The following is an 11,712-nucleotide window of genomic DNA, read 5'->3' on the forward strand; positions in this document are numbered from 1 at the left end:
CAATCCACTCACCTCAACCTCCCATAGTGCTGGTAAAACAGGCTGAGCCACCAAGCCCGGTCATAAACTGGAATTTTTAAAGGAAAGCCATAGATCTTTTTCCCAAACAGAGGAAAGGCTGTTTTAATATGTGCTCATTTTCACAATATTGAAAACTGAGCCACAATACTTAAAAATTTCTCCATTCTCATAGGTTTTAATAACATTTATTTCCAGAGCAGATGTGCAAAAATACATACATTGGAAACCTGAGTCTAAGTATGTTCAGTCCACAGTGGTGACAAAGAAAAGCGATCAGCACCTTAGGGATTTTTTATACAGGTAGGAGCACAACCTGGAAGCCAGATCTCTGTCAAGCATCACACCCATGTGGAAAACAAGTGTACTTACGCAGCTCGCCCACTTTCAAGATCTCACACAGCATCTTGGTCAGCTCTATGCTACTGCGGCCAAAGGGACATTCATGCTTGTCTTCTCGGCTACTGTTCTCAAGCACAATCTGCAACGGGAAACAGAATAGATCAGAAAGAGAATTCAGTTGCTGAAAACACCAAGAATATAGGCTTTACACCAATACAGATCTAAAGACTCCAGATCTAAGACTCAGGGACAGGATGAAACAGTACTCAAAGCATATAGGTCCTAAAATTTTCATTCTTTTCCAAATCCCTGATAATCTTCTTTGACCCTGTAAGAGGATATTTTTGCTTGTTGGTTTCCACTTATGTGGAGGTCCCTGTGGAGAGTTTTTCAGAATGAAACAACAAAAACATTTTATTCAAGTGACCCAACTACTCTCTTGTCCTCCCAGTTCTATCTTTCTTTCTTAGGAATAGCAACTCCTTCTGTGACTTTAATACTTTGAATTTCAATTGAGTATTTTTCAAGAAAGTCTCCATATTCTCACAAGATCTCACTCTCTGCCATCAGCTGACTAAACCATGCCTAGAAAACATGTGATACAATGGGACCAATCAGAGTTCTTCCCTGAGACTTTTATACTTAAGGGGAAAATTTGACCCAGCTATGCTGGGTCCCTGGGGTGTGGACTCAGGAGTCACCTGGATGTTGGTCCTTAAAAAAAGAAAATGAAACCAATATTGGAAGAAAGGCAGAGACAACAGATAATGAGAGCCCTGGAAGCATTTGCATCATTGCTTCCACTTGTTCCAGTAATACAGCTACTTCCCTGCTTTTATGGTTTGGTCACTCAATCCTTCTTCTGAAAATCTTTTTTGTTCATTCAATAAATTATCTTAATTTCACCCATTTCCCATTTTCCCCAAGAATACTTGCCTGTGGCACTTGCTGCTGCAGCATTTACCCTGTGATAACTTGCAGACTACCCCTAAAGTTTGCCACAAGTCTCACTTTTATTATTATTTTTGCATTGCTCTAGTATATCAATAGTCTTTGGACACAAATGACATCATTCTACTTCTAGCATTCTGTTTTTAGTAGTGGTATTTTCTTGTGATGTTCTACTTTGTGTTGTTCTGTGCTTTGAGATTTACCACACACAAAAAAACTATTAAATACTGATCTTCATAAACAGCTTTGTTACATTAGAATTAAAGACACGTTCTTTTAGAAATAACTCCAAGAACAGTTTTTATATTTTATTTTGACACTGAAAACCAGTCAGATGTGCTTCAGCCTCAAAAGGCATGTTTATGTAAAATTAACCCTTTGCACTTGACGACATGTCATGGACACTTACCAGCAACTTGACTATACTTTTTTACTAAATAGTGAAAAACAAATCACATCATATTAAAGAGTATAGCATTGGAACCAATTATTGAAATGATATTTGACTTATGGTGGAATTTTGGACATTGAGGAACTTATTTATTATCAAAAAATCTAAATTTTATATCTTATATTTTTCTAACATGTGGTAACATGTGAAACAATCACCTACACGCATTGCAGGTTCTTTGATACATGTTGTACAATAGTAGTTTGTTTGATGCCTTCTACCTGGTGGTTTTCTATTTGAGTCGACAATGCAGCCTTGTTTTCTTCCACTCACATTAATAATAAGTAACTTATTGTCCAGTCTGTTGTTTAAAGATGATGTGGAAAGATGTACTCATGATTCCTGAAAACCACTTCTCAACTGATGGATTAGAACTTTGACAAATTTCAAATGGGATATAAGTTTTTCTTTTTTTGGTTTTTGATGCTCAGTACAGTATATTGGAGTTAATAATGCATATCTCTAGTCCCCAGAAGAAGAATTTTCTCTGCCATTTAAAAAAATTTCCATAAAAAAATATGCAGAAGCATATTGATCCACACCATTCCTATGTGCAATATAGTTTAGAATCATTTCAGACTTTTTGACTGGTATGTTTCCACCATGCAATGTCCTTGTGGTAGATTTCATTCCTGCATGATTCCAAGCGCTGAGAATGATAACAATCCTTTTATCCTTCCATGTAAGAAGCGTAAGATTATTTTTCCTATACGCTGCTGGGTTTGTTGTTGTTGTTACTAAAATTTTTGGCTTTTTGATTTGTGCTGGTATTCCCTTTCAGTTGGCTTTGTATCAGTAAGATGACATTTCATCTTTAGTAGCTCTTTTGCTGGGACAATACTATTGTAATATTGGTCAGTAAACATGCGGTATCCTATTGCACTGGGAACTTTTTCCAATAACTTTTTATATAAATGTAAGGGAATTCTGGTGCTTACTGGAAGATCGGGTCAAACGATGTTTCTGGATGTTATGCTGCCATAGTAGGGAAGTACTGAAAAATGATACCCTGTTTTTGAATCAGCGCATAAATGTGTATACCCCATTTGGCAGGCTTGTTTGGATTGTGTGTTATAAATGATATTTGCTCTTTAAACTGAACAATGGATTCATCAACACAAATTGCCTGATCTTGTATAAAATATGGCGAAAATTTTTAATTCAACGTATTCCAAATAATTATTGGTCTTTTGAATATGAGCTCTGGTCTGCTCATCATTCGACACAGCTGTCTTCAAATGAAGCATTCAGAAGATTTGCATAAACCTTTCTCTACTGAATGTTCCTGAAAAGAAGAGTATGTTATGATTGAAAGCAGATGACCAGTACTCGTGCAAATTTGGCATTTGAATTATTACCATATTAGGATAACCATGATACAAGTCAAAAATTCCTGTCGGTCAACATCATGCCACTTATGCCAAATCAATTTGTGTGATAGTTGCTTTTTCCTTATTTTTTTGTCTGCATAATGATTTATTTTATTACACTATCCACTAATTCTTTTGTAAAATACACAGTAAAATGATCAATCGGTTCTCTTATATTACTTGCTATTTGTGGTCCTATTGCTTGAGGGTGTAAAACAACATTTATTCTCACTGAAGGAAAGTGTTTTTCTGTAACATCTTCCCATTTTTTCACTTGATGATACGTTGTCTTCCACTTCTTCAAAACTACTAACACTTTCATCACTATCACTTTCTATTACATTTGCCTTTTTATTCTTGGTGGGATGATGTCACTATTACTACTATCATTCTTACACATCAATGTTTATTTTTTTAAACTTATCTGTAAAACAGTCTAAATCCAACTCATCTTTGCTGCTGCTTATAACTCTGACTTTCATCTTTTCATTTTGTCATTGTTCTGCAATCTAAATAAATGGACAAAAAATTTCTAATTTATGAAGTCACAAAATGAAATTTACCAAAAGAAAATTACTTTTCCAATTTTACTTTTACGATTTAGTGCAGATAGATATATTCAACCTGTGCCACCAGATACTTCAATATGATCTGACATCAACTTCAAAAGTCTCTTTCTTTTAAGGCTACAATGCCTTGCTTACCTATCTTTTCAAGTTATGCCATATGATACAAAAGGTATACCCACAGCTGCTTTTCTTATACAAACACCCTTCATTGCTACCTTCTGTTTCAAAGAAGTTTCAGCACCACTATGAAAGCACTTCACACATTCTCTTTCTACATAATGCCAGCTGATTTTTTAAAATGTATATGTCAGTATATATTCCATCTCTTTATTTGCTTTTTTGCAATTTGAATAGAAAACTTCAAGGCAACATACATTTTTTAAAAATTTGTGCTTGCAAAAGTTTGTCCTGTATAATCACCAGCAATCTCTTTATGTCTTCCGAGAGGGACGTCTGAGTGGTTTGCTAGATTTACGATGTCCCCTCAGAGGGGACATCTGAGTGCAAAGGGTTACATGAACACAGAGGCAAGCTAAATTCTTTTTTTTATAAACAGGAAATGGGTTAAGCTGGTTTCCTTAATAACTAAGGAAACCATTCTATACACGGATTAAACAAAAATAAAATAAAATAACAAAACTCTAAAGTTACTAAGCTGCCACCAAAAATCTTCTCCATAGAGTTGTCTGATACATCCTCAAGAGCTACAAGCACATCACTTTGCTCGTTTTCCAGTAGCATCTACTGTGCAGTAACTTATTGTCCAGTTCTCTCTTCCCCACACACCCCAACTACGAACTGTTCAGCGGCAAAGATGAGTGTTTTACTCACTTAATAAACAATATTAATTAAACACCTATTATTTAACAGGAAGATGACTTGGGCCCACAAAATGGAGAACAAGATAAATAGAGTCCAGACTCCACTGAACATTTATTCTAACAAATGGAGACAAAAACAAAAAGGGTAGTTATAGTTTGTCAAAAGTGCTATTAAAAAAAACTTGTTTAGTAATAAAGAGTAACAGAAGGCTTGGTGAGGACAGTTTAGATAATCAGGTGATCAAAGAAGTTCTCAGATTACAGACACAAAAAATGAGAAGCAGCTTGCTACTCTAAGGTCTGTGATAAAGAACATTCCAGGTAGAGGGATCAAGGTTAGAGCCCCCTTGAGGTGAGCTGAGCAGTGTGCTTGCCTCCCCAAAGCACACCCAGCTCAGCCTCCCCAGAGCACACCCAACTCAATCCACCCCAGCACAAAGGGTCACATTCTACTCTGAGCCAGAATCGCCCTCTTTCTTTTAAGGGAATGCGTTCTGATTCTAAGGAGAAACTCCTGTTCTGGAAAGCAGGAGGGGAGAACAACTAAATTCCCATCAAACAGTGAATCTTATTTCTGTTTTAAAAAATTTGTTTCTGAGACAGCTATATCAGGGAGCAAATCTGAATCTCCTGATGATGGGAAAATGAGCTAAAAAAAAAAAAAAGAAAAACAGAGAGAGAGAGAGAGAGAGAGAGAGAAAGACAGGACATAAAGAAAAGACAGGAGACAGGTAGTTTTCAGCAGCTTCCAGCTCCCAGCGAGCACATTCCCTTGTATTTCATATTAACATTCTATTAACATTTCATGAGAACATCAATATTTAATGAGGATGTGATCTGCATACACTGTAGGTAGAGTTACTGCAGCCAATAAATGTTTGGGAAACGATTCCAAGGCACAGTTTATTAGCAGGCACTAAATTAAGTAGTAATTTAAGTAATCAATATGTAAATCAGTTTAGTGAAGCCCTTCTCTTTATTTTTTAATGCATCATCCTTCTTATCATATTTACCTACCTAAAGAAAAATAAACCCTTCTGCTTGACTGACTTTTGCAGTCAAAGTAGACACAAGTATTTAAAGATACTTGCATAAGTTTTAAGTTCCACATTTTTACAGAAATATTTTAGAAAAGACTGTCATTATAAACATTATTGGTTAGATATTACCATAGGAGAGAGAATTCTTAAACTGCTTTCTTCTAACATATTGATATATTTAGACTCAATTTCAACAGTCTGATATTAACCATGTCTACTTAAGACATTTTAAAAAGTTCCATGTGGAAATATCCAGGAATATTTTTCATTTATATTTTCCCCTTACTCCTCAGGTTTAAGAGCAAATATACTAGAATAGAAACTACTAAAATCTGCTATTATCACTCATCTTAGAATATGTCATACATCAAAAGAAGTTGTAACTCTCTGTGGGTTTTATATTTTAAAAATCACTGGATAGCTGTGCAATGTTAAGTATATTTTATAAAGTGCTTTATGGCTCACAGAGTTTATTTACATACTTGCTAAGTAACTGATTCTCAACAAATTCATACAATCAACATGGCAGGTATTATTATTCTCTTAAGAACATTTAAGCAAAAGGAAGAAGTGACATGCTTAGATACCAGAGATAGCCTATGTCAGTCCTGAGTTCAATTTTTTAAGGTCTTCAAATACCAAATCTCTTCTTGTCCCTTTATAAGTTTACAAATTGGCTTCACATACATATTACCATGAAACTCAATGGATTTCGTGTCTAAAGAGGCAAAGGGACTTTTCTCATTGTCCTTCATCTCACTGAAGTGGCTCTATAAATCCCAGTCCCTCACAGACAAAGTAGTAAGGTTCTCTCTCATCTCATTTATCCCCTGAATATCTGTAACAATTCCTCAGGGTATATGACCAAAGTTTCTGTGGACTGTCCCCACAGACTTTACTTTCATAAATTCAAGGCTCCCCTAAGAATGCTCTGGTGTTTTTTTGTTATTCTTCTCCAGTTGAATCTGTTTGGCTTTGGTGTGACCATTTCTTGTTGAGTACAAGGTGGGCCACACTGAAGTATCCATCCCTTCTTTGATTCTCTTACCCTGTTTGTCTCGGCATTACAAGACTGACTTATAATCAGCATCTTGTCTCTGAACAACTCTCTTCCACTTTCCAATCCATTCACTCTGCATCTCCTACAGCCAGCCCTTCAAGCCCTCTCATCTGCGGAGGCTTCTTTTCCACTCTGAGCTGTTTTCATGTTGCTTCAACTCCAGCGTAGGGTAGGATAAGCCACAGTGTTCTCACAGGCCACTGTGAGAATAGTGTGAGGTCATACTGTATTCCCTCCAAAGAGAAGGGATTGTTGGCGTGGCCAGAATTCTGACATGAGGCTGCTACCAAAAGCATCAATAATGCAGACATCCCTGGGTAAAGCTGCCACTGACTGGAATGGGCTTTCACAGGCACTGCCTCTCTTTGTGAGATGCAAAGATGCCACATAAAACTCACTTCATTGGGCTATTGTGCATATCAAGTTACATAAAGGCAAAATGCCTAAAACTGACTGCAGAGAGTCCGTGTTTATTGTGTCTTTATTGCCCTCTCTCTTCCTATTCCTGAGCGGTCCTTGGCCAACATTTCACACAACACTTTTACCAGCAGCTAAACCAAAATCATGACTGCAATGAGTTCTGCAGTGAGACCAGCTCTCTGATGACAGGCCGCTGGGGACTCATGAAAATAAGCTGGAGGCCTTCTTGTCGTTTAAGCACGAAAGGCATAAAGTAGTGTGCTCGCCTACTTACATCAGAAATGCAAGAGAGGGAGTCCCATGCATTGGTGTTCAAGCAGGAACCTCCCATAGGAACACAGGGTGATTCAAGCATGGAGAATGAGCAGGGACCTCCTCCCAGCCCCAAAACAAGTCACTTCATGGCATGTTCTGGCAGTAAAGTACCAACACTAAACAGTCCCAGCCACCACAGAGTCCTTAAGAACCTCAAAAGCCTGTTTCCTGACTTACCCAAGGGAAATAACAATCTTCTCCTGTGCTAAACCAAGAACTGGACAACCAAAAAACCTTTTCAACATCAATGAGGGCCCATCACACCCCAACACAGAAACAATGTTATATTAGAATTGCAAACTCCCCAGAAATTAGCTTTAGTCCTTAGATTACATCACCAAGACAGATCTACTCCAAGGTCAAAGAGTAAGCTCAATTTTGTTTTTCCTTGTGGTGACTTGGAAGCCATGAGGGAGTCATTTCTCCTACATGCTCCCCTGGTACCAATGCTAATGAAGATTGGTCCCCAGAGAACCAAAGACAAGTATTAGAAAGAACACTGAGCTGCCTCAAGGGAACTGCACACAGGTTAATTGTGATCATGAATTTTGAGCAAGTCCATGGAATTAAACAAACATAGTCAAAGCCTAATAGAATGATTTTAAATGGGCAGAGAAAGAAGAATACTAAAATTACAGAAAACATGCCAAGCAGGAAAACAAAATAGAATACATCAGAATTACAGGCTGCTAGTCTACCCAATCTACTTAAAATGAGGCCCCAAAGTAAATAAACTTAAAAGAAAAAAGCTTTAGGAATGCAAGCAAAATGGTGGCAAAAATGAACAGCAGCTAATATTTCTAGACAGTGTTTCTCTCCCAGGCCTTATTCTAAGAGCCTTGTACAGACTACCTCACTCCACACACGTGTACTAACACATGAGAGAAATACTAACACCATCCCACTTTACAGATGTGGAAACCAAAGCAAAGAGATGTGTAATTGGTCCAAGATCACACAGAACAGAAATAAATCAACCCAGCATGGGCACTTAGTTGTCTGATTCCAGAGTATATATTTTTGGTTATTGATTCCTACTAAAATATTACAGTAATAAAGCATCAAGTGGCAAAGGCCTTCCCCTAGTGAGAGAGGAGTGGATAGCATTGTGGCTCTGGACACAAACTTCTTGGATTTAATTCTAACAGAATCTATTTCTGGTGACTTTCTGCACACTCTTCAACCTCAGTTTTCTCTTGTAAAAGTGGGGGCAGGAATACCTACCCACAAAGGGTATAAAGATTAAATGGAAAAAGTCAAATGGAGGTGAAGATCTCCCTGGTGCTTAAAACACCACACACACTTGGTGATGGAGAAAATGGATACTACTGTTACTATATAATAATCACATGAACCCTTGTTCCAAGGTGCTACCGTGCATATTTCTGAAATATTCTTATAGCTTCAGGTCATTTCTATTGAAAAAACGCAACAGAAAGGAAAACACAACTGCTGTAGAGATTATTAGTCTCACTCATTGGTAAAGCAAGAACTCAGGTGGAATCAGTATTATTCCTGACTTAACTGAGTTTTCTAAAGTTCTTTTAGCATCTCTTCAGAACAGTGGCTTTGAAACTTTGGTGTGTGTCAGCATCACCTGGAGGGCTTATTAAACCCAGGTTGTTGGGTGGCTCCCCTAGGGTTTGATTAAGTTGGTCTGAGGTGAAACCCAAGAAAATAAGCAAGTCAATAAACCAAGCCCCAAATTTTTCTGAGACAGTGGAGGGGTTAAGAGAGGGAGTATTAGAAAAACACTTAAGAGAATATTTAAAATTTTTCAGCAGCATACTTAAAAATAAAAATAAAAACTCCATCCCCTCACCCTCCCTCAGTCTTAATTGGCCATTTAGAAAGAGGCAGCTGTCCATAGTAAATCCACGTTGAAAAGCCAGGCCTAGGGCCTTTGGACAGGGTCCGTGCTACCAAGCAGCTGAGATGGGAAGGTTGGAAATGGCCAAATTGAGTGTGAATGTAACTGCCCACCAGAAAAAAAATACCCAGTGCAGAGTTTTCAAAAACTTAAAGAGCTCTTTCTAAGGACCAAAGACACATGCATCCCAGGAAAAAGAGAAAAATAATGTATAAGGGGTCAGATTGGTTTAAAAAAAAAAGAAAATGCATACAAGGAATGAAGATAAATAACAATCTGGACAAATGAGAGGAACAGTATAAAACCCAGCTAATGAGGTGAAATGCTTCCAGAATAAAATTAGGCAATTGCACACACAGAGGCATAATAAAGGCCATAAATATAAAATGGCAAGGAATTGACTGGATAATGGTGTAGTAATTAAAGCCTGGAGGTTCATAATAGACCTCGAATCAAACATTAATCAACCAAAAAGAAATGCTCCCTGCACTTTGATATAATGCAACAAAAGCAGGACATGTGAAACACACAGAGCAATCACAGCCACACTCTGCTGAAAGGGCCTCCCTCTGAGCATCAAGTTGGGTAGCACAAAGTGGGGAAAGGATTAAATAATAGCAGGGATGACCTATGTTTGTGCCTGCACAGTGACCAAAACATTGCTGAGGGGAGCCAAGGAATCAGTTCTGTTGACTGTTTAAAGGCCAGAGGGTAACAGGGGCAATTCCCCAGCTGACTCCCCCATCAAAGAAGCTGGGCTAAGATCTCCCATTTTATTCCAGTACGTGTGTTCCCAGGCCAAAGGATGGGTACAAGAGTGATAGGCCTCTGTAGGTATCACTACAGATTTATTCATTTAAATCTTGAACTTCTATTTAGATCCTCTGGAAACTTATTAAAACACTGAGTGCTGGACTCCACTCCCAGAATTAATTATTCAGTCATTCTGGAATGGACTCAAGAATCTGCATTTCTAGCAAGTTCCCAGGTAATGTGGATGCTTCTAGTTTGAGACCACACTGTGTGTGAAACACTGATTGAAAGGTATGCCCCATCTATACTTCCAGTTTTCAGCATTACCAAACCTTCTGTTTCCAAAGATGTACAAAGCAATGAGAGTAGATGGGGGGAAAAATTTCATTGGTATATTTTTTTCTGTGACTAATAAAAAAATCTTCTTCCCTATCTTGAGGAGGTGAATCTCTTCTCTCTCTCTGTCTCTCATTTACTTTCTAAATAAACTACATTTTCTAATCTAAAAAAATACATATATATATCATTACTAAGAGGTAAAATCCATAGAGATAAAACCTGGAGTGATAGTTGCCAAGGGCTGAGGAGAAGGGGAAATGAGGAGCAACTGCTTAGGGGGTATGGGGTTTATGTTTGGGGTGATGATAAACTAGACAGAAATGGTGGTTGCACAACATTGTGAATGTACTAAATGCTGCTGAATAGTTCACCTTAAAATGGTTAATATTATGGCATGTGAATTTCACCTCTATTTACAAAAAAGGTTAATACATATCAGATGAATACCATGTGCAAACTTTCGTGTGTTTAGCTCATTTGGTCCTCACAAGCCATTGATGTAGGATTGCATTTTACAGATGAAGAAGCCATGTCTCGGAGCTTAATTATTTAAGCCTTGGTTGGGAAGGATACTGCTGTGGTTTGAATGATGGTACCCCTCCAGAATACTGCATTAATCCTCAATGCAATAGTATTAAGAGGCGTGGTCTTTGGGGATGATTAAATCATGGGGGCTTTGCTCTCCTGAATGTGGTCAATACCATTATAAGAGGGCTTGAGGTTAACATGAGTACTCTCTTGCCCTTCTTTCCCTTCTGCCATGTGAGGACACAGTGTTCCTCCTCTCCAGAGGACGCAGCACCAAGGTACCATATTGGAAGCAGAGAGCACCCTCAACAGACACCAATCCCACTGATGCCTTGATATTGAACTTCCCAGTCCCCAGAACTGCAGGAAATAAATTTCTATTGTGTCTACATCATGCAGTCTGTGGTATTTTGTTATAGCAGCACAAACAGACCAAGACAGACACTATAGGTGATGATTCAGAAATGACCAGGATGACAGTTCTATAGGACATCCAAGGACAGGGTACTGGGTGCATGAGGGGAGCTTAGGGTGAAGTCCTATGGTACCCAGGAATGGAACCCCTTCATCTCATTCTGCTCAAATGCAAACCAAATACACTTAATTGCATTTGTTTTTGAAAGTTTGTAGTTTATTTATTTTTAAATTTTTAATTAATCAATATTTTTTGTTTTGGTATTGTGGGGTACAGTTAAGGTTTAGGTATACAAATATGTTTCGTTCAGGCACCCTTGTTGATAAGGGGTGTCTCCCTGTCTCCAGACAGATATTTACTACCGTTAATCCCACCTCCCTTCCCCCCCACCCATAGTTTCTCACCACTGTCAATCCTTTTCTTATAGTATTACGATAGATGTTCAAGGTC

General features: G+C 38.0%; 1 protein-coding gene across 3 annotated transcripts in view; it reads right to left on the reverse strand.

Annotated features, from left to right (window-relative positions):
- Positions 1-219: 219 nt before the first annotated feature.
- Positions 220-11,712, reverse strand: part of LOC103273849 (engulfment and cell motility protein 1) — a 331,697-nt gene continuing 320,204 nt past the window's right edge. For all 3 annotated transcript variants that reach the window (XM_008071304.1, XM_021719170.1, XM_021719169.1), the window contains one exon: positions 220-499. In XM_008071304.1, the coding sequence (XP_008069495.1) occupies positions 353-499 (147 nt within the window). In that variant the 3' untranslated portion in view covers positions 220-352. The remainder of the gene's footprint in view (positions 500-11,712) is intronic.

Source organism: Carlito syrichta, unplaced genomic scaffold (genome assembly GCF_000164805.1).
Source record: "Carlito syrichta isolate Samal-C Ts95f unplaced genomic scaffold, Tarsius_syrichta-2.0.1 Scaffold314288, whole genome shotgun sequence".
NCBI classification, from domain to species: Eukaryota; Metazoa; Chordata; class Mammalia; order Primates; family Tarsiidae; genus Carlito; species Carlito syrichta.